The sequence below is a fragment of the Agelaius phoeniceus genome, chromosome 17, assembly GCF_051311805.1.
Source record: "Agelaius phoeniceus isolate bAgePho1 chromosome 17, bAgePho1.hap1, whole genome shotgun sequence".
In the NCBI taxonomy this organism is placed as follows: Eukaryota; Metazoa; Chordata; class Aves; order Passeriformes; family Icteridae; genus Agelaius; species Agelaius phoeniceus.
Genome location: NC_135281.1, coordinates 1,166,607 through 1,189,546, shown reverse-complemented (window position 1 = coordinate 1,189,546; position 22,940 = coordinate 1,166,607). Strand labels below are relative to the sequence as shown.

At 56.6% G+C, this 22,940-nt stretch overlaps 1 protein-coding gene across 2 annotated transcripts; it reads right to left on the bottom strand.

Moving 5' to 3' along the window:
• Nucleotides 1-502: 502 nt before the first annotated feature.
• TP53INP2 (tumor protein p53 inducible nuclear protein 2) lies at nucleotides 503-22,455 on the bottom strand. Of its 2 annotated transcripts, none has more exons than XM_054644326.2 (4): nucleotides 22,244-22,455; nucleotides 12,964-13,292; nucleotides 9,548-9,857; nucleotides 503-8,024 (listed from the first exon to the last, which is right to left on the bottom strand). In XM_054644326.2, exons 2-4 carry the CDS (start codon nucleotides 13,085-13,087, stop codon nucleotides 7,772-7,774), a joined length of 687 nt encoding a protein of 228 aa, XP_054500301.1. In that variant the 5' UTR covers nucleotides 13,088-13,292; nucleotides 22,244-22,455; the 3' UTR covers nucleotides 503-7,771. The 2 variants fall into 2 exon arrangements, with proteins under 2 accessions (XP_054500301.1, XP_054500302.1); XM_054644327.2 differs by having other exon boundaries at nucleotides 9,548-9,677.
• Nucleotides 22,456-22,940: the final 485 nt, after the last annotated feature.

Genomic DNA, 22,940 nt, shown 5'->3' with positions numbered 1-22,940 from the left:
GAAATTTCTTTTTACTTCAATTCGTGCCTCTCATCCTGTTCCTGTACTGAGAATGTTCCAGTGCTGTTTTCTGCACTTCCCCCATCAGTAATCTGCACACAGGGCGGGATCCTCCTGAACCTCCTCCAGGCTGGGCAGTCCCAGCTCTCAGCCTCTCCTCATCTCCAAGTCCTTAATCACCTTGGAGGCATCTCTGCCTCTCCTGGGTGCTGAGAAGGTCTCACATTGTGCTTGGAGAAACAGCTGATGCTGCAGAGATTGGCTGATCTGGGATTTTCTCAAGGCAATCGACATCTGCTTTAGCTCTGTCATTATCTGCTGAGTTGTAAGGTTTGGTAATGGGGAGGGGGAAAATCCCCTCCAACCCCTCAGCCTGTGCCATCCTCTGTCCTGTGTGTCCTTGTCTTCAAAGGGGATGTTTTTCTTTTAAAAACATTTTTTAAAAAACCAAAGAATTTTGCAGACAGATTTACTTGCAGGCTTTAGAGAAATACACATAAAATAGATTTTAAATATATATATTTTTTATTTCTTGTGATTTTTCTTTATATTAGATTTTTTTTTTCAGTCAAGAGACAGCATTATAACCTAACAACCAAAACCAGGTTACACACACACAGGCACACTACACAATGTGTCCGAGGCAGTCGACACACAGCAAATGTTTACACAATGTCCTACGAGGAGGAGACATCCCTTCCTACGAACCCTGCTTACACCAACTGAACACGTAACACACGAGAAGGACGGATTTCGTTAGCTTCGAGTTCCAGACGAGGTCTCAGTCCTACAGCACAGGTGATGTAGAAAACGTGGGGGGTTTCTGCCTCTTCTCCCAGACCCCCGTGGGGCTGTGCCAGCCTAAGGCAGAGCCCGGGGCGGAGCTGCTCTGCCCGGGCTGCCCCGGGCACAGGCGGGAGGGCACCGAACACTCTCCGGGGCATTGCAGGGAAGGCTTAAGGCAACCTTGTCCAGCCACGGAACAGCCATCTGTCCGTCTGTCCTGGCGCTCCGGCATCCGTCCTGCTGCTCCTGCTCCTGCTCCCGCTCCTGCTCGCTCTCCAAACACGGCCCCGGGGGCAACTGGGGTTTAGAGCTTTACAAAGCTGCCTAAGAGATTTAGTATATCCAAAATGCTAAATGCTTTTTAGCAAAAAAACCCAAACAAACAAAAAAAAACCCCACCAAAACCAAAAACAAAACAAACAAAAAAACCCAAACAAAACAAAACAAAAAAACCAAAAAAAAAAAAAAAAAAAACCAACCACAAAAAAAACCAACCAAACAAACAAAAAAAAACTTTTTGGGGCATTCATTCTATTGGGGTTCTCTGAAAAACCCCACAAAGACTTTGAAAACAACATAGAAACACAGAAATACCAAAAACTGACTCCCTGGTCACCTCTTGCATAGGACTTGTAACTGCAGTTCAGTGATTTTTTCAAGTTCTGTAATTGTGTTAAAAAAAGATGCCAAACCATGAAAAAGGGTGAAGGCACATGTACAGTCAGCCAGCCCCACATGGGGGAGGGCAATGTGTGGGCAAGAGTTTCACAAGCAGGTACCAGGGGTGGATAGACACAGGTAGAATATTGCAGTGCTCTGTGCAAGGACAGTTCTGACACAAGAGGAAATGTCACTGCTACACCTTGTGCTGCTCCCTCATCCCCAAACTTCCCAAAGCACAAAGCTGAGGATAGGAATTCAGGGAGATTTGGGCACAGCTGCTCACAGCTCCCCAGCAAGGGTACATGAGGTGAATGTGAAAGAGCAGAGGAGCTTTGGGCTCCCCTGTGCAACCTATTTTTAAGCTACACTTAGAATTTACTGCGCTGTTTTCCCCTTCATTTGCAGAGAATAAAATCTTCCCACCCGCCATGCAATGAAATAGGGTCAGAGTGGAAGGCAGAAGGATTTTCAGGTTTAGCTGCAACCAAGTCAAAGCTTTGCAGCTCTTTTTGTGCTCTGGAGCATGGGGCAGCATCCCTGTACAAAATATGGGGTTGGAAAAGCAGCCAGCCCGGGAGGTGTCAGCTCAGAATGAGGGACAGGGGACACACCTGGGTGTCACCACTCTGCACAGAACTGAACAAATGATCACACATAAAAGCCACCTTTGCTATTGAATGGAGGTGCTCACCCTCGTCATCCTCATTCCTCTAAGGAGAGGGAGGTGGGTTAATGACAAAGGTTTTCAAGAAGCACAAAGGAAGGCAGATGAACCAGGGAGACCTCCTGGCCAAGCGTGTGCAGCTGCCCAGAGCCCAGGACTGGGAGGGCTCTGGGATCCTGGAGATGAGCAAGGAGAAGGTGGCATCTCCAGTGGGGCTGAGGACACCTCTCAGCAAAGAAGGGACTCTTCAGGCAGGCAGAGCCCTTCCCACTGCTGCATCCAGCTCCTACAGCCACATTCAGGCAACTTGTGGCAGCCATTCCAGTGATGGGAATTGGAAGGGGATGGAGCCCATGAGGACAAGAGGAGGTTCCTGACTTTGCGTGGAGCAGATCTGAGAGGTGGGAAGCTCCACCTTGAAGAAGACAAGGCCTGAGGGGATCAGCCCCTTTTAAGGCCCATTCCTGTCCCTGGTAGGTCCCTGTGGCAGTCCCTGGGAGGGGGCTGCTGCCAGTGGCGTGGATGTCCCTCCTCAGGATCTGGTCCCTGCCATCAGCTGTGCTGAGGAGGCCACCACAGTCCATGGTGGAGAAGGGCTTGGGGGAAGCTCTGAGAAGCTGGGGGGTCACTGGGCTGCTGATGCTCCCCTCCTGCCACCAGCAGCTATTGCTGAGTGCACGCAGCAAAGGAGGAGCAGCAAACTGGAGGCTGGGAGTGGTGGCAGCTGACAATCCCTGGTGGCTCGAGGGTCCCTGTGGCACCAGCTGGACATGGATGGCCTCCTGTTCTAACCCAGAGAGTCAGGGAAGACTCAAGGACTGCCAGCAGCCATTCCCAGGGCAGTGGGGTCCAGTGCTGCCTTCTGAGAACCATTTCTCTTGACTTGAGGTGACTTATGTCTTCTTACTGTTTCCTAATTATTGGATGTTTGATCTTTGGGGACTCACTTGTTTTTCAATAAATTCACATGAAGTTTAATTTCCACTTTATGCAGGGCAATGGAATTGATACTGATCCACAACTGCAAAGCTGTGGGACTCAAGCCTAGAACCTTACTGGAGTATTTTTTTTATCTTTTTTTCCTTTATGGTGTGGTAAGACATCTAAGTGGGTATTTGGCTCCCCATTAGGGCTGAATAGAAGAGGAAAAAGTACTAGTATGATGTAAATGTAAAATTATTGATTAGAAACAAGCCTAAAGAGAGAAGATTCCCGTAGCAGTGATCTTTGGGATGAGCCATGCACTGATGTTCTGCATAATGAGAAGGAAATGTGGACTCCAATGGAAAGAATTGTTTTCCTTCCAGACCAGGCTTTTGCAGCAGAGTTTCTTAGAAAGAGCATTTGTGAGTGCAAGTTTCAGAGCAACAGGTGAGGAGGATTTTGCCCCCACTCCCTTGGCATCCCTCCAGCCCTGTGGTGCCAAGCAAGAGCCAGAATTTGGTGTGAGAACTTTGTTGTGGCTGCTGGTGAGGGGCCCTGAGTGTGCCATGGCCACAGCTTGGCCAGTGCAGCAAGCACAGCCTTGGGGGCCTGGGGGCACTGGTGCAGCCCAAGAGGAGGCACTTCCCCAGCAGGGCTGTCCCTCCTGTCCCATCACACTCTGAGGGCTCATCCTCCTCATCTGCTAGAGCAGAACCAGGCAAGCAGAGGCAAATCTTACTTGGAGAACATCCCTGCACCACAGGGGCTTCAGTGGTGGGAAGATTCTTCCCTCCATAAGGGGTCTCACAAACTCCAGCATTGCTGAGAGCACTGTCCCAGCCTGCCCCAGTGCCCTGCTGCCCCTGGGCTGGGGCTGGAGCCAGCTCAGGTGTCTGACACACAGCCCAGCAAAGCTGGCATTTACTGAACAGGGATTTGCCCAGGCCTCTCCACTGGGAATTCTTCCCTTTTTTATGCTTTCATTGCAAGAAACACAGAAATTTCTTTCAGTTGCTTGTATCACCATGTCCCCAGGTGATGATTTCAATGGCTTCCCCATCCTGGTTGTCCCCTGATCCCAGTGATGTGGTGGGTCAGGCCATAACACACAGTCCTGCTGCACTTCCCAAACCCCAGGAGGCTCAGTGCTGAAAATCTGTACCTGCTTGGTCACAAGCCAGTTAAAAAGGGACCAGCCACATTTGGCTGTAAAGGTGAATTTTCAGGTCATAAACAAATGAAGAGGAGCTGCAGCCCAGGAATGATCCCACCACGAATGGCCACAATTTCTTTTTCACACAAGAGTGTCAGAGCAGCTCCTGTCACCACCACATGCTGCCACAGGCCACATCCCTGCAGCACCCCAGAACCAAACCCCACATTCTAACAGAGAAGCCTGGGAAAAAGACATTTTTAAAGACCCCAGCAAATTGGTTTGTCCCTGAGTCCATGCTGTAGTTTCTCCCTACACAAGTACAGAAAAGAAAGCAAAATTCACCCCACCTGTCCCAGCAGAACCAGCTCAAGAGCTCCATGCAAACCAGAACCTCCCCATTGGAAGCACCACACAGTGCATCACAAATATTGGGTGCAAAAAAAAACCTCAACAAACCCCTAAAAAAATCAACCCCAAAACAAGCTACTGAACACCCACACTGGGCTTTGAAATATCTACACATGCAAATGGGTGCACACACAGGAAGTTCTCAGTTCTTAAGCACCTTTCATTTGTTTTAAGATTCGAGGAGACAAAAAACCTCAATGAAAAGGGGTTTTCTTGCTCTGGCAGCACTGGGCAGGAGGCCTGGGACCAGGCCAGGCCTTGTGCTTGCTGCTGGGCAGGAGCAGAACCCTGCAGGTCTTCTGCAAAGCACAGGTTGACCAGAGCACAGGGAGGGGGGGGTCACACTGGGGGTGACAGTGGCCTGGCAAGGGTTGGCAGGTGAGTGTTAGGTGTTAATGCATGGCAAGAGTGCAAACAACAGAGGGGACTTGCAGGAGCTCATTTGTTGTCGTTCGTGCATTTTGCTGACCCACCAGAGGCTCAGGGTCTGGATTAACCTCTTCATGAAAACATTATTAATAATTTATTAATCTTTTATAAACATACTCTGGATATAAAGTGTGGTAATAGTTCTGCTTCATCTCCTGTGCTGGCTGGGCACAGAATGATGAAAGACATCTCAGACTGGCACAGAAAGAGTTTGAATTTGCTTCTGAAAACCGGGACAGAGGAAGAAGATCGCCTGTTTGAAATGGGCACTGGGGGCCGGGTGCTGCTGGCAGTGCCAGGCTGAGACAAGTCCCCCAGGAACACGGCCAAGGGCTGGCTCACAGCACAGGAGAAAGGTGCACGGGAGGATTTCCATAAGGGATTTCTCCTGGGTACCATCTCCAGCAGCTGGGCAGGCACAGGAGAGCCCGGCAGGTGAGACATGGCAGGATCTGCTTGGGGCCACTGCTCCCCCAGCCTGTTCCTTTGGGAGCTGTCAAGGGGGCAGTGGGGTCACAGCCAGCCTCTGATTTCTGGAGTGCTCCAGAGGGACTGGCAGCAGGAGAATTTGCAGTGAGACCAAGCTGGGGGCTGGACAGTGCTTGGCTTCTGCCCTTCTTGATGTGTGCTGGGGCCAGAGAGAAAACGCCCCCCCCAACCCTGGTGCCCCAGAGCTGTGTCCTACGGGGATGGGAGGGCAGCACCCACCACAGCCGGGCTCAGCCCCTGCCTGTGCCACTGGCCCTGCACTGCCCTGCTCCCAGGCCAGCCCAGGAATCACTGCAGGGGCAAAAAAAGGCATTGAGTGTGAAGCCCAGGAAGCCAGAGGAGGTAAACGCTGCCCTGGAGTCAGGAGATGCCAGTCTCTTCACCAGCAGGGTGATCTCGGCGTGGTTTCAGGCTTGGCCCGGGACAGAGGCTGTGGGAGGCCCGAGGAGGGCGGGGCAATGCCGAGGGCTCGCAGTTCCCCCTCTCGGGACGCAGAGCTCCGGAGCTGCCCAGCTCTGAGCTTTTGGGAGAGCCCAGGCAGAGCAGTGAAGGGGAAATGCTGCAGGGGAGCAGCAGCAGCTGGCTACTACGGTCCAGGCTGCCTGGCCCGGAGCTAGGGGCTGTTGCTACTAAGAAGATTCATTTTGGCTTTAATCTCATTAAAAGAATTAATAACTATCAGCTGTCTCAGTTTGGGCTCACCACAATTCCTTCAGCCGAGGCCCCCAGCTGATATTAAGGGATGCAACATGGTGAGTGGAAGAACCTCTGGTGAAATCAGAATTTTCTGGAGTGTTGTGGGGGTATGTCTTGTCTCAGAGGGTGGGAATCCAGGCTGTGGTCATGAGCAGGACACTTTCCCCGGGCAGAGGGTATAAAACCAGTTCCTAAAAGGAGCGAACTGGGGGCAGATCAGCAAATTTCTGCTGAATTTGAAGCTGTCTCAGCTGGTGCTGGAGCCAGTGAAAATCCTAGACCATGTTCTTCCAAAGGCAGAAGGAGTCCATCACAGAGAGAGGAGGGATTTCATTAGAAATTAGCATCATCTAACAGTGAATTTGGCCCTTCACAGGAAAGGATGCCATTTTTAGCGGGGAAAGAAGATGCCTCTGTCACAGCTCCTGTTACAGCAATCCTCTCACTCAGGTCTGCCCCATCCTGACCCATTGCAGTGGCTCCCAGATCCATCTTTGTCCTTACTTCAGGCACTTCCCTCCAGCCTCCTCTTCAGCATCTCTTCACCACCACCACGGACGTGCTTTGGCCACCTCAGGGAAGCTGTGCAGATCCTGCCTCCTCTCCCCTCCCGGGGACTAACACCAGGCAGACAGCGAGCCTTGGCTTGACAGAGCCTCCTCTGAGCGTCCAGGAACAGAGAGAAATACACACACACAGATACAGGCGTACCCCTGGGGACACAGCTGGGGCAGGTCACTGCTCCAGGGCCAAAGGGCTGCTCAAAGGGGACCTCCAGCCACGGTGATGCCACCCCAGGCTGGCCACCCCTCCTGGCACGGCAGCCAAGGGCTCCGGTGCTGCGCTGGGACGGTGCTTTGATTCCTGAGATTCCTTTTAAGGTTGTTAAAAAAAACAACACCGTGAGGCACCAGGAGCTGCCTGGCTGACCCAGCCATGGAGATTCTACCAGCGCTTTCAACCACAAGCCCCTTCAGGACTGGCAGTGGGGCAGTATCTTATCACGGTAAAATGTAGCTAAGAAATCAAGGAGGGAGAGAAGTGTTTGCTGGTTTTGCAGGGCGGAAGCAATATTTAGTGTCATTGATGAGATTTTCCTAAAAATCCCAAATCTTGTGGCTTCACTGCTCTTGTCACTCCCGCTCGATGTCTCTGTGACATCCCAGCCAGGCTGTACATGGAGTCATGATGTGAGGAAAGGCACTGATGTCACAGGCTTATCAGGACAAACAGGTTTCACCGGGAACAGGTGATTTCGGGAACAGGTGATTTCAGGAACAGGTGATTTCACCGGGAATTCCGATTTCCCGCGTGAATGCTGCCAGGCAGCTGGGGAGGGGTAGCGTGGCGCTCCATGCCGGCGGCTCCGGGGGTCGCGGCCCAGCCGGCATCGAGGGCGGGGGACACGGTGAAGGTACAGGAGGAAGATGAGGAGCGCGGGTCAGGCGTGCGGGCGCGGGGTGCGGAGTGAAGCCGCCGCCGTGTCCCCGGTGTCCGTGGGGGCCGCTCCCGGGGCCGGGGCCGGCCGGGGGGAGCCCCTGGGCGGCGGAGCGAGGTCAGTAGTTGCAGTGGCGCTGGCAGGGCTGGTGGACGAAGGCCCCCGGGAGCTGCTTGGCGCGGCGGGGCGGGCGCTGCCGGGCCCGGTTCTGCCGCTGCAGCGCCTTCTGGGCCAGGCGGTGCCGCTCCGCCAGCTGCCGGGCCCGCTGCGCCCGCTGCGCCTGCCCCGCCTTGTCCAGCGCCGCCGCCTTCACCGGCAGCGCCCGCCCGCGCTGCGGCACCGGCGGCTCCGGCCGCGGCTCCGGAACGTCCCTGCGGAGACAGCGGCGTCAGCACCGGGGCCGCCCCGGCAGGCGGGGGACACCGGGCACCGACCTCCTGCCCCACGGACCCCGGCCCCACGGCCCTCCTGCCCCACGGCCCTCTGCCCCCAGCCGCCTGCCGAGCGGGGCAATGCTCCAGCAAGGCAGGCTCTGGGACACCCGAAAAAATCAAGACACCACCAAGAACTCCACTGCATCTGAGTCCCTTGAGCCTGGTCTGTCTCCGTCCCACTGTGACCCCTTTGGAGCCTTGGCTAGTCTCAGGTTCCCTTTAGCCCTTCCCTGCCCCCCTCCAGCACTGAGGCACTCCAGAACACTCTGTCCACTCTGGACATCAAGCTCTGGCTCTCAGGGAGATTTTGGAAAGAGACAGGTCCTGAAGGAATGGTGTCACCTAGACAGGAATGGTGTCCACTAGGCAGGACCAGTGTCACCTAACCAGGAATGGTGCTCTCTAGCCAAGAATAGCACCCCCAACTAGGAATGCCGTCCTCTAACTAGAAATGCTGCCCCCTAACCAGGAGCAGTCTCCTGGCCTGGAGCAAAGCTCACCCCAAATTCTTACTCCTCCCCTGCCCCACTGTGGGGCTGCAGGGGAGGAGTTGGAGGGCTGGGACTGGGGGAGAGCAGGGGCCCCATGGCACCCCCATGGCAGTCAGGGCTTGTCCAGCAGCAGTTGGGCTGAGCGTGGGCACGCTCCAGGTTTTCCCTGGGGGCTGCAGGGCACGGGAGAGCAGCCCTGGGGGGAGGACAGAGCTCCAGGATATGGCCCCAGAAATGGGTGTGGAGAGCTCCAGCCCACAGGCCTGGGGGGGGCAAAGGGGCTATTTGGGGCATTTCTGTTTAATTTCCCCACTGCTGAGCTGGGGTTTGGGGCAAGAAGTGTCCCACTCCCCACAGCTGTGGGATACCCACCCCCATGCTGGGCCAGTCTGGGGACAGGCGGGTGATCGAGGGGGGCTGCAGCACCCTCCTGCCTGAGGGACCAAGGGGTCTTCAGGGGCCCACTGTGCCCAAAGGCCACCCTGTCCCACTGGGCTTGCTTTGCTTGGGCCATGCCTATGCAAACCCCTGGTGTAAGCCCTGCCTGGCAACCCCCCCTGGATGCGTGACAGGTGGCACTGGCATTGGCAGGAGTGGCCTTGGCAAAGGTGGCCGTGCCAGGAGACCCTGCTAAGGGCAGGGGAGATGAATGCAGCCCTGTCCCAGCACAGCCCAGTGCCAAGCTCACGTCCTGCAGCCACAGCCACCCGAATATGCTACTGAGACCCCTTGGCAGAGGATTTTGGACACGGGGGCTGCCAGCCATGCATGGTGACAGCTGGGGCACCCTGCCACATATGCAGTGTTCCCTGAGGTGGGTGTGGGGACACTGATGTCCCCCACTGCCACGCTATGTCCGTGGGTGAAACATTCCTGGGTGTTGGCGGGGATTTGGGATGGCAGGACCAGCCCTGGTCCCTCAGTGGGTGCTGGGGCTGCTGCCCCCCCACACCCTCACAGTGCACTCACTCTGCAGCATCGTCCTCGGGGCCCTCCCCATCCACCTCGAGGGTGCTGGTGACGTACACCGACATGCTGGGGTGCTCGATGAGCAGGTCCTCCATGGGGCTGCTCCCCACGCCGTCGGGGCCGGGCTCCTCTGCAGTAAAACAGGGGGGAGGGGTGACAAACCAACTCTCGTCCATCAAGCAGGGACCGGCCGGAGCCGGGGAAGCAGCCGGTGGCGGAGGCGGACCGGGGGGCGTCGGGCGGGGCCGCGCCGAGCGCCCGGTACCGCCAGCGGCCGGGCGGCGAGCGGGGCCGGGGCGGGCACGGCTGCCTGGGGCGGGGGTGCAGAGCCATGCGGGGCAGCGGGGACACACACACACACCATGGACAGGGGGAGGGAGGGAGGGAGGGAGGGGGAGAGAAAGGGGCATCGTTAGTGCGAGAGACACCCACGGCCGGCACACGGCACACCGGGCCCGCCGAACCCCCCGCTCCGGCACGGACACGGCTCTGCCGGGACAGGCCGAGCCACAGAGCTGCCACACCGGCAGGGTTTACTGCAGCAAGGGGCTTTTTCCTTCTCAAAGGGAGAGAAGAAGTTCAGGCAGTGAAAAACGCTGCTTTCCCCGCTCTGACGGCACCCGAGCCGAGCCAGGCCGGGCCGGGCCGGGAATGCCGACACGCCGGTGCTCACAAACACCACCCAGCACTCCGCAAACACGGAAACCAAGCACACACAGCAGAAAAACAGTCCACACCTTTTCTCTGGAAGAAATCATGGGAATAAATTCTTCAGCAAAGGTTTGCACTGTGCCTTCAACTCCAGCCTGTCAGAGGCCAAATTTTGAGTCGCTGATCCAGAAGCTGACACCCCCCCAAGCCTCCCATCCCTTCCCTTCCTCACCTCTGCCTGGCAGCAGCACTCGGGCCGCTGCTTTTCTCAGCTGCCTGTGCTTGGGATTACTGGGGCTGTATTGGGGCAGGAGCATGCACCAAACGTGGGGATAACCCTAACCCATTGCCAGACTCATCGGGGGGATTTGAGGGAACTGGTGAGGGGGTGGCACTGCGGTATCTACATGGATCCTGCAGCTGGATGAGGGAGCAGGAGGAAGCACAGATGAAACTGTTCTTGTGTGGAGAAACAGAGCATGGGGCTGGGTACTCCTGGCTCAGTGCATCCCCAGCTCCTCCTGCAGCTGATGCCCCAGCCCAGGGCCCAGGACAGGCCACAGTTGGCCTTCCAAAGACAAGAATGTCTTTCTCCAGGTCAGAGGATATCAGCCTATTAATAGCTGTTGACATGCCGGGCTGGAGATTGTTTGTCAGCCTGGAGACAGGCACCGAGCTGGGCTGGAGCAGCACTCCCACAAAGGGCACAGAGAGCATCCTGGGCACTGTGCCCATCCTTTGCCAAGGTGGGGTTTAATGTCACAAAGCAATATTTTGGGATCCTCAAGTACCTCAGTGATGCAGCCACATCCTGGGAAATGCTCTTTGCTCTCTCCCTGGGTGCTGAGCAGGGCCAAGCTAAGCAAGGGGACAGGAGCAGCATCAGAAACATTCCAGGAAGGTCTGAGTAATTCTGGTGCCTTTTGCAACACAAGGGGCAATGACCAGGCTGGCAGAGGCTGAATCCAGAGGCTCCCTAGGCTGCCTCTCGGCTGCTGGGAGGGAGCCAGGCTGGGAGCAGCTGCTGGCCCCCACAGCTCCAAGGGAAGGATGGGGCTCCGGGTTTGGTTCTTGGAGTGTTTGGTACAACTCAAGCCCCAGAAATAGAGCTGAAAGAATCTGGTCCCCCACTGTTGAGGGACTGCTGTGGGAACAGAGTGCAGCTGAGTTAGCAGCAGGGTGCCATTCACAGGCAGACACTGTTGGAAGCCAGTGCTGCCCTGAGAGCTGAGGCACTTCCCTGGGAAAACGTGGGAGTGTTTTGTGCCAGAGTCAGGCCCTGGTCCCCTGTGAGCCATCTGCAGCCTCAACCCAGGGATCAGGGCACAGCATTTCTCTGGCTAGGGAAGCTCCTGACTCTTCCTGGCATGCCTTAGGCTCGCTGCAGCTGCTGCCAGCTGGCCCTGACACGTGGCAGCTGCATGCCCACTGCTCCAGGGACCTCCTTGCAACAACCCCCCTGCCATGGCACTGCCCTGACCCTCCCTGCACAGGCACCTGAATGCCCAGAGCACAGGGAAGCCTCCACAGCTGCCCATGCCCACACCACCCACCACCTCCAACAGCTCTCCAGTGCTCCTACCAGGCATGGGGCTGGCCCTGTCCCCCATCCCAGCCTTGTTCCTGCTCTGGTCCCTTCTCCAGGTCACTGCATATGGGAAAAACACCCTAATGAACAATTTGAATAACAAAAACAGGCAGGGAACATCTGCCCAGAGACCTGCTGCCTGCAAGAGGGAGGACAAACCCCTCCTCCCAAACCTGCAGGATACATCTGTGCTCCCTGAGCTGGGGCCTCACAACCAACCAGGGGCTACCAAAGCAGAGCACAGCCTCAGGAGCTCCTTCACAGGCAGGAGGGTTTGTCTCTGATTGCTGCTGCATTTGCAAGGAAAAGGTCATAAAAACATCATTGCAATTGGCTGAGTCATCAGTCTACAACAGAAAGTCCCAAGGTCTGAACAGAGCTGGTGAAGATCTGCACAGGAGCAATTCAATCTGCCTGGTTGGTGTTACACAGGGCTTGGGATGCTCTGTCAATGGGGAGCCCTGTGGGCTCTCTAGGTACAGGCACCTGGTGCCAAACATCCCTTGTGCTTGGCATGGACAGTGGGAATAATTTGGGAAGATAACCCCCATGGAGGTGAGATTTACTTCTCTCAAATGACCCAAGCATGGGCAGATCCCTGGTGGCACATCCCCAACTGGAACAGGCACCACTCCCACCTGCCCTCCCATGGGGACAGCCCCATCCCCTCCCCAGGGGAACAGGCTCCCAGTGTGCTTTCAGCAGGGCAGGGCAGGGAGCAGCTGAGCTTGGCTCCTCCTGGAACACTGCTGCTGTCCAGGGCACAGCTCAGCCCAGGCCATGGCACTGCCCAGCCTGGGACCCCTCCCCACTGACCCCTGTGGGCAGCATCGCCCCAAAGCTCTGGGTGATGTCCCTGCCTTGCCAGGCTCCCCTCCTGCCATGCAAGCACCTGGAGGCCTCTGGGCAGCAGCAACCCCAGCTGGAGATGCTGATGCTGCTCCCACACTGGCAGAAAGTTGAGAAGCATCACTGGGAGAGGAAAGGGAAAAGGAGGAGCAGGTCAGAGGCTGCTGCAGTGACCACGGGCAGAGCATGGGGACCAGGGGAGAAAAAATGAAGGGCAGAGCTGCTCCCATGTAGTGTAAGCCCATCTGCTGATATAAGGATTTGCCCAGCTCTGGAGAGACAAGGTGCAGCAGAGGCTGTGGGAAGACAGTTCTGTTGCTTTGCTCACCTGCAAGATCAATTATGAGCCAGCCATCCTCCTCCTCCTCTTCCTGGACAAAGGGTTTGGGCTCCTCCAGGCCCTCTGGCGTGCTGCTGTCACTGAAGAAGAGGCTGGTGAGACGCTGAAACATGGTGGGGAGCAGTCCAGCAGGATGGACAGGGAGATAGAGCTACTGCTGAGCACCAGCTTCCAGGCACAGACAGGAGAGATGGGCAGGGAGGGGAGAAAGAGCCCTCGGGGTGTCAGTGACAGAGAGGTTTGGCTGCCAGAGGAATCACAGCTGAGCAGTGTGCAGTGCAATTGTGAGGTGCTTCACTTGGCTTCAGTGCAAAGGCCTGGAAAAGGGAGAGAAAAAGGAACAGCACATTAAAACAGGCTGGCAGTGTGGCCCTCCTGCGTCCCAGGGGCTCGGGTGGGCTCAAGGGCACAGCAAAAGGTGCCTCTGGCACTGATCTGTGCCATGGGCTGTCCCAGCTGGTGCTGTATCTGAAGCAGCACTGGGTGCCTGTGCCCTGCAGCCCCCACCTGCACCAAGCCTCTCATTGTGGCCCCATCCTCATGGGTAGGGTGTCCCAGGAGACCCATCCCCAGGAGCTGGCAGGGACAGAGCAGAGGGTGTCCCTAAGTCAGGCAAACATGCCAAGCTCCTGGCAGCAGGCAGGACAAGGACAGCACTGTCACAGAATCCCAGACTGGTTTGGACTGGGAGGGACCTGGAAGTCTCATCTCATTCCACCCCCTGCCCTGGGCAGGGACACCTCCCACTGTCCCAGGGTGCTCCTGGGTGCTCCCATCCAGCCTGGCCTTGGGCACTGCCAGGGATCCGGGGGCAGCCACAGCTGCTCTGGGCACCCTGTGCCAGGGCTTCCCCACCCTCACAGGGAAGAAATTCCTTTCCAATATTCCATCTAACCCTGCCCTCTGGCAGTGGGAAGCCATTCCTCCTTGTCCTGTCACTCCAGTCCCTTTTCCAAAGTCCCTCTCCAGCTCTCCTGGAGCCCCTTTAGGCACTGGAAGGAGCTCCAAGGTCTCCCTGGAGCCTCCTCTCCCCCAGGTGAGCACCCTCAGCTCTCCTAGTCAGGCTCCAGACCTGACAGACTCCAGCCCTTGGAGCATCTCTGTGGCCTCTCTGGACTCACTGCAGCAGCTGCATATCCTGCTGATGTTGGATCCCCAGGGCTGGGGCAGCTCTGCAGGTGGGGTCTCACCTGGGTGGGCAGAATCACCCCCATCTGGTGCCCACCCTGTGAGGACAAGCCCAGGGTGCTGCTGGCTCCCAGGGCTGCCAGCACACACTGTTGTTCACATCCAGCCTCTCATCCCAGCCCTTTGTGGGTCTCTGCCTCACCTCTGCTCAGCTCATCACTGTTTTATCCCTGGGAAAGCAGATTCCCTCCAGTGTGGGGGGAGGTCAGCACTCATTCATTTCATTCATGTCTGCCAAGCTCCTGGCAAGGCACAGGAGGGGCAGCCAAAAGGTGCAGAGTATTATTTGTGTGTTATTTGTGTGCCACTTGGTCCAGAGACATTAAAAGGGCATGAAAAGGCCATAAAATGCCAGCAGGAGCTCAGTGCAGTGAGAGGGACAGCTGGGTGCTGCCGTGCTTGCACACTGATGTGGGTGCATTGAAAGGGTCAATCCCCATCTCATGGCAAAGCCCAGGTCAGGACCAAGGGGCCATGGAGCTTGAGTGATGCTGCACCCAGTGAAACTCCATCTGCTGCAGGCAGAGTGGAGTGGGAAGGGTACAGGAGCACCACCATGGACGCCCACGTCCATGCACACCCCAATCCTCCAGCAGGAAAAGTTCTTGCTCAGCCCTGCTGCCCCCTGGCCTCCCCAGTCCCAGCACCCTGCCAAGGTGGCTGGCCTGAGCACTGCAGTTCTGGGGCTCAGGCACTCTTTTCTTCATCCCTGTGGGATGGAAATGCCTTTTGCAGTCTCTCAGGTGCCTTGGGAGGAACAGCATCTGCTCTACAACACAGAAAATGAGAAACCAAAGGAGCCTTCCCCAGGGATGGGATCCCCTGGAGCTCAGAGGCCCTGATCTCAGACACTTCCAGCTGCAGAAGGCAGTGATGGAGCATGAGGCAGCCCTGCAACAGCCAGCTCTCCCTCCCTGGCATGGCAGGGCAGCAGTGTGACTCCACCTGTCCCCCAGAGCAGGTCCCTGGTGACTCCCATTGCCCCAGGGGCACAAGGCAAACCATGAGCCACAGCCATGCCCTCCTGCAGACTGCAGTGCTCAGGGCTCCAGCTTCCCACCCACTCTGGGATGGCTCAGCTGAGGCTTGTGGAGAGTCTCACCAGGAAGAACAGGAGGTCAGGGAGGACTCTCTGCTCTGTGTCCTGAGAGGGTCCCTGGCCTCCTCTGGAGGCACTGAGCAGGGAGGGTTTGAGCACTGAGACACGGCAGAGTGGTTTCTGTGAGCCCACAGCCCGCAGCCATGCTGTGACCCTGCAGTGCTCTCAGTGAAATCAGCCAGGCTCCCCCTGCACCTGGATCATCAAAGCACATTCAGATAAGTCAGGGAAACACCACACAGAGGGGCTGGTGCCCAGCTGGGCTCTGGCTGCACTCTGCTGTGCTTCACTCCCAGCTCAGTGAGAGCTGCCCCCACGGGATGCCCACGTGCCCCCAGGAACAGCTCAGGCTGGCAAAGGCCACCCTGGCAGCCCCGAGGGTGGGGGTGGCCTCAGCACCAGCTCAGCCTGGAAACCTGGCACCTGCCTGAGCACTCACCTAGGCAGTAAATACCTTTTAATATGACATGAATATTAATTATTTAAGATGTTTATTAAATATCTAATTGTGGCAGAAACTCCACAGCTCCCAGGCTCCTGCTGGTGATGTCCCAGAGTCTCCCACTGTTTGCTGCTCCCCAGGTGCCTGGGCAGGAGAGGCTGGGGCAGCTCGTGGCAGGCACAGGGGTCACAGGGGTCACAGGGGTCAGTCCCCCAAGGCCACCATGGCCCTGGCTCAGTGTGAGGCCAGCAGTGGGCTCATGTGCTCATTGAGCTGGGGCACTGCCAGGCTGGCAGAAGTGCTGAGCCAAAGCTGAGCCCAGTGCCAGCAGGGAGGTCCTCAGGGTGACACAGTGGGGCTGGGGACAGCGGGGTCCCCTCTGCTGTGCCCAAGCCCACCACATCAGGAGGACACTGGCAACACTCTTGACTTACTCATGCTAGTGTCAGTCATTGTCCCTGCCCAGATCTGGATGTCACCCAACAGCAGAGCTGGGGACAAGGTCTGGCACACAGGGACAGGGGAAGACAGTGGCCTCAGTTTGGCTGCCAGGGCAAGGTCACCCAGAAAAGCTCCCAAGCAGCCAGCACAGGTCAGAGGCTGAGGCAGGCAGGGGTTGTCCCTGTTGCCTAAGACAGCCTGGAATCTCTGACTGCACCGAGTGCTTCCCATGCTCTGCAGCCTTGGCTTTGGGAGCCCCTGCCAGGGGCTCATCCTCCAGCAAGATCAAGGTCAAATAGCCACTGACATGGTCAAAACCTTTTAGTTTTCCTTTGTTAAATGATGATAAAAGCTTTTACAAGACAGTAGGAAAGCTGCTCCCCCAGGAACCACTCAGAGCACCTGCCTGCTTAGGGACTGGTCCCCAGAAAACCACAGGAAGGGAAGTGAGGTACCTGAATTCCTCAGGTCCACCCCAACCCAGAGGTAATTTATCTTTTCTGAGGACACAACAGACACTATTATTTTTGATTGTCCTCTCTCCCAAATGTCACTTCTCAAGTTAAGGCACAGGGGCTCACAGGCAGCTGCCATAGCTGTGGAGGAAGTGGGAGAGAATTAAAAGCTCCCCTAAGAGCAAAATTTGAAATGGATCATTTTAAAGGATCAGTCCTCAAAGAATTCAAGTAAATCTCCAGCTGTCACCCTCTCCAAGCCAGGGAACATGGGAGGGCCCTGACTCCTTTCCTGGTGCAAGAGACTCTGTGCCACGGGTGGGCTGGACCAGCCCCATGGTGGTGTCCAGGGAGCTGCAGGAAGCTCCTGGCAAAGCTTTCAGGATCAAACCTGCAGGGTGAAGGCATGAGTGAGGCCAAAATGTAGGCAAGGGCCAAAATGAGCATTAATCCTCCCCACTACTTTACCCTGTCTCTGAAAGCAGCAGGATGAAGCTCTGCTCTCCAGAGCTCTCAGCAGGTGTGGGGATGGCACTGAGCTGTGTGGGGCAGTCAGTTCAGCAGCCAGAGGGGTTGGGGCACCCAGAGGGTCTTGGGCAGGCTGGAAGAGCTCAGGTGAACCTCATGGAGCTCAGCCAGGCCAAGGGCAAGGTCCTGCACCTGGGTCAGGGCAGCACCAGGCACAGGCTGGGGCTGGCTGGGTGGGGAGCAGCCCTGGGAGAAGGACTTGGGGGTGCTGCTGGTGACAAACTGGATGTGACCTGGCCATGGGCACTGGCAGCCCAGAAACCAACCCTGCCCTGGGCTGATCCCACAGCGTGGGCAGAGGTGAGGGGGGGATTCTGCCCCTCTGCCCACCCAGGTGAGACCCCACCTGCAGAGCTGCCCCAGCCCTGGGGACCCAACATCAGCAGGATATGCAGCTGCTGCAGTGAGTCCAGAGAGGCCACAGAGATGCTCCAAGGGCTGGAGCCCCTCTGCTCTGGGACAGGCTGGGAGAGCTGAGGGTGCTCACATGGAGGAGACTCCAGGGAGACCTTGGAGCTCCTTCCAGTGCCTAAAGGGGCTCCAGGAGAGCTGGAGAGGGACTGGGGACATGGGATGGAGGGACAGGACAAGGGGGAATGGCTCCCCACTGCCAGAGGGCAGAGTTAGTTGGGATATTGGAAAGGAATTCCTCCCTGTGAGGGTGGGCAGGCCCTGGTACAGGTTGCCCAGAGAAGCTGTGGCTGCCCCTGGGTCCCTGGCAATGTCCAAGGTCAGGCTGGAGGGGGCTTGGAGCAGCCTGGGACAGTGGGAGGTGTCCCTGCCCAGCACAGGGGTGTGGGATGAGATGCTCTGTAAGGTCCCTTCCAACCCCAAGCAGTCTGTGAGTCTGCACTCTCCCACCCCCCTAGAAGGGAGCAGCTCCTGGCCTGGGAGACCCTCCAGGCCCTCCCTGGCAGCCACCAAGCTCATCCATCAGCTCATTGTAGAGGGCTTGGGTGACCTCCCAGCCCTTCACAAGACTAGAGACTCCTTGGCCAGCTCCTGCCCAGTGAGATGGCCACATGCCACCTCCATCCCTGCAGGTTCCACCAAGCACTTCTCTCTGGAGCAGCCAGCAGCAGATCAAGCTCTGAAGTTTATCCAGGTATTTGGAGTGCTTCTGCTTTCCCTGCAGCAAACATTTTCCCCATTTACACCAGGGCATGGAGGGCTGGCAGCCTCAATGGGAGCTGCAGTGCAGGAAGGACCCGATTGTGTCCCTGACAGGGGACTGAGGTCAATCTGTGCCTGGTCACCAGGCAGAGGCGGTGCCCACAGAACCGGTTTGGACCAGGAGATGCCTTCTCTTCCTCTCAGGTCCCTTCTTCCAGCTTTCCTGTGTCTGCAGATGCCCCACATCTGTGGGGGAGGTGTGTCCCAGGTGTCCCTGCTCAGGACACAAGGGGACTGCCTATGTGCCACCCTCTTGGGGCTGAGCTGCCCAGAAAGCACACACTGAGCCCCTGTCCCCTGCCAGAGCTGGGGCCACCACCACGAGACAGCTGCCATCCTTCCCAGGCTCCCACAAACCAGGCACTGCCAGCACAAGGGGACAGCCCGCCAGGGACACTCACCTGGGGACAGACAAGTTTCTAAATGAATTATGTCCATCAGAATCCTTCCAGAAAGTCCAACAGCATTTTACAACAAGCCAGAAGGTATTAAAAATATTAAATTTAAAGTGGAAGTAAAGAAACCACAACGCATCAAGTTATTTTTTCCCCTTCAGAAACCTCGACACAATAATTAGTTTTCTGAGTCACCGTGGCTGCAAATAACCCCAGGAGCTAAGAATAGAGAGCAGGAGGGCAGCAGAGCCCCGGGATGCGCCGGGAGCTCGGGGCAGGAGCTGCAGCGCCGCGGGACCGGCGGCTCTCAAGTCCCAGCGTGCAAGAAAACAGCAACTCCCCTTGGAAATGGCAACAGGCTCCCTGAAGGTTTCCATAAATACTCGGCGGCGGGAGGGATGCTGCTGGCAGGCGGCGGGAGCGGCCCTTCCTCGGCACAGCTAAGAATACCCCGCGCAGTCAGCCCAGCAGGAGGCAGAGGTACAAATCAGGTGCCTTCCTCCAACCCACTTGGGAAATGGGATTCTCAACTCATTTTACCTAAATTAGACAAGCGTTTCAAAGGCTCGCTGTGCTGCTTGCAGGAAAATCCTAAACCTGGCACAGAAACACAAAACACAGAAGGGATCCAGCAGCTGGGTAGCTCAGGGGAGTTCTGCTCATGACCCCAGAAATGTCCAGTGAATCATCCCTGGGCTGTCCCCCAGCCCTCCCCACCAAGGGAGGGACCAGAGCTGGCAGGGACCTGCCTGGGACAGTTTGGTGGGGCTGAATTAACGCTGAATTAGGTCCCACAACTACTGTGCTCCAGGTCCAGCTGATCTCACTGATGGATTGCCTTGGGGGAGCCCTGGGCACAGGGGCAGAGCTGCACCCTGAGGTGCTGCCAGCACAGACAGACTGATTCCAGCAAAACAGAGGCTGAGCCAGAGCCAGAGCCTCTTCCATGGCAGATCAGAGGAGTAGAGGGGGGGAAGGCAGAGAGGAGTTTGAAAAATCCCAAAAAACTCTTCATCATGACATTCTTCTTATTAATGGCAGACCAAGACAGGACCGGGAAGGCTTTTCCTCAGCCAGTCCGGGGTCTCAGCAGGGACTAGAGCTCCCACATGCTCCTCCAGATCCTGCCTGAAGGAGGGGGACCCTGCAGAATGAGGAGATGTTTTCCTGGAGCTGGTCTCTGCATTCACAGCAGCTCTTCTGTCACTGCTGCAGGAAGGTCCTTACCCCAAGGGCAAATGTGATCTCGTGCTGCTTGATATCATCACACACAGTCCTGGCAAATCTGCCAGGGGCTGGCAGGATCTTGGAAATTTTAGATTTGCCATGAGCCACGCTATGAAATTTTAGAGCGTTCCTCTCTGGGATGCGCTGAGTGAAGCATCCCAAGGAGTGAAGCATCCCAAGGAGCTGCACACACTGGGAGGGAGGGGAGCAGCCCAGCCTTACAGCCTCCCCACATCACAGAGCCTGAACAGAACCTGGTGCACTGCACTTCCACACCACAAGAACCCCGAGCTCCTGCAGCTCCCCCCAAGGCCACTCAGGGCCCCCCTCACCAGAGCAGGACTCGCTGTGCAGTCAGCATTAAAAACCCCTCACATACAAGTTTGTGTCACTTGTTTTCCAGTCTAATTACAAGCAGGTGTTACCATTTTATTACCTGGGGAAAAACTTTTCTATTTTTCCTTTTTTGCTCATGCAGATAAGCAGCAGTTTGACAACAGGTTCCCAACAGTGGCAGTGAGCTACAGCAGACAGCTTTTGTCTTTTTTTGTGGTAGGTTTGTTGTTTGAGGGGGGAGAAGGGGGGTGTTACCATTTTATTACCTGGGGAAAAACTTTTCTATTTTTCCTTTTTTGCTCATGCAGATAAGCAGCAGTTTGACAACAGGTTCCCAACAGTGGCAGTGAGCTACAGCAGACAGCTTTTGTCTTTTTTTGTGGTAGGTTTGTTGTTTGAGGGGGGAGAAGGGGGGTATTTTGGGGGGAGAAAAGATAAAAGGAGAGGAAAGATTTATTTTAGAGCAAAACAACCAGTTCTTGGAACTCTGTAGATAAAGTCTGGTGGGAAAGGAGGTCCAGCAAAGTCCTGTACCAGAGCCCAACACCTGTTTCTGGGAGGGTTTCTGGGATTGTTTCCTACCCCAGCAAAACCTTGGCCAAACAAGCAACAGCACTTGGCACCCGCCCAGCTCAGCCCTCGTTGGTGCTGCTTCAGCACTGGCTATTGCTGGGCTCAAGGGAGTTTAATCCACTATTTTGGGATGCCAGGGTGCCAGTCTCTTTGCTCAGGTGCTCTGAGCAGGGCTGTAGCTCCCCTATACAAATATGTATATTTATGTGCATAAAAGAATTACAAGAGCAAAAATGTCCTTTTTAACCTGCTTTTACACTCCACGAAGTCCAAGTTTTTCCACAATGAGTCCCCGTAGATGGGAGCAGGATTAGTTTCCAGGGCCTGCCAGGCTCAGCCAAGCTGAGGTGAGAGACATGAAATCCAGAGGAAAGCGGCCCTTTTAGGACTTATGACTTTTTTGAGCTGTCCCAAAGGAGGTGCCCTTAGAGCAGCAATAGCAGAGGGAGATGCTGTGTTTGGTACCTGAGGGACTCCACCCTGGAATGTGGTGGAGTTGCCCCATGGCACAAACCTCAACTGAGCACTGCCAGCACCTCCCCTTCCACATACGGCCCCCGCCCGGGCAGCACAACCAAACTCAACAAAAACATCAAAGCCTCTGAATCTCATAAAACCTGGGGGGATTTACAAAGACAATCAAGATCTAAAGACAGAGGGATCTAAATCCAAAGCATCAAGGATTTCCTGGAAATAAGTTAAATAGATAATATTTTGTGTTAGAGATTTACATCTATTTACATTCTTTACACAAATTTATTTCATATAGCATACTATATATATAGTATACTATATGCTGTATTTTATACAGTATATAACATACAGAATAGGAAGGTGTCCCTCCCAGGACATCCCCCCCGCAGGGGGTTGGAACGAGATGATTTTTAAGGTCACATCCAAACCGACTCATTCTGTGATTCCATTACATATTTCATACATTGACACATACTTATATTTATATATTCACATTCCTTTTCCAAACCGCCACGTTTCGCACCCGAAATGCGTCTAAACATCACGGGGGGAGACGCATCCCCGTTTCCTGCCGAGAAAAGCCACAGCAGCGACTGGCGCGGAGGGGCCCGGGGCCACCCACGCGTGCCCACGGCGGGCAATGCCCCGTGCCAGCATCGCCACGGCCCCGGCCCGGGGGTCACGGCGGGACACGGGGGGGAGCGCTCTGACGTCTCAATGTCAAATGCAAATGAGGCAACGTCACCGCAGCGCAGCCAATGGGAGCGGGGAACGACCGCCAATCTTAATCCGGTGAAGAAGAAACAAACAACGGGCGCGGGGGGGCCGGAGCCGAGGGGTCCCGGGCCACCCCCGCCCCCGCCGGGCGCTCCCCGCCCGGGCCGTGCGGGCCCGCAAAGCCCCGGGCCGGCCCCGACCCCGTCCCACGGGCACTCACCGGCCCTGCGTGTCCCGGGCGGCGGCAGGCGCTGAGGTAGTGCCGGTGCTGTGTGTCCCGGTGCTGTGTGTCCCGATGCTGTGTGTCCCGGTGCTGTGCGTCCCGGTGCCTGTGTCGGTAGCCGTGCCCGTCCCGGTGCCGGTGCGAACCCCGCCGTTCTGCCGAGCGCGCGCCGCTCCCCCGCACAAATCGGCACCTTCCGACAGCTGATCGTGACGTCACAAAGCGGTCCCGCCCCCCGGGCCCGCAGCCAATGGGAGCGGGCGCAGGGAGGGCGGGGCCCGCCCGGGGCGGGGCCGGGGGTCCCAGGAGGGGAGCGGGGTCTCGGGGGACGCGAGCGGGCTGGGCCGGGGCCGGACCGGTTCCTCCGGGCCAGGAGGCGGCAGAGCCCCGGGCAGGGGGCGGCGAAGGGCTGGGGGCTCCCGGAGGAAAGAGAAAGGCTGCAGAGTGTTGGGGCAGAGGGGAAGGGCTGAGCCCCCGGACGTGCGGGGGAAGAGGGGAGCTCCGGCACCGAGATACAACGGGAACGGGAGGAGGGAGATGGACGGAAATGAAGAGCTGATGCCACTGAAAAAAAAAAAATTATAAGAGTCCGGTCCCGCCCGCAGCGGCCCGAGGACGCGGGGGGGACAGGAAGGGTGCGGGGGATGTGCTGGCGCTGCCGAAGGGAAGGGACGGAGGCTTGAGGCTTCCCAGA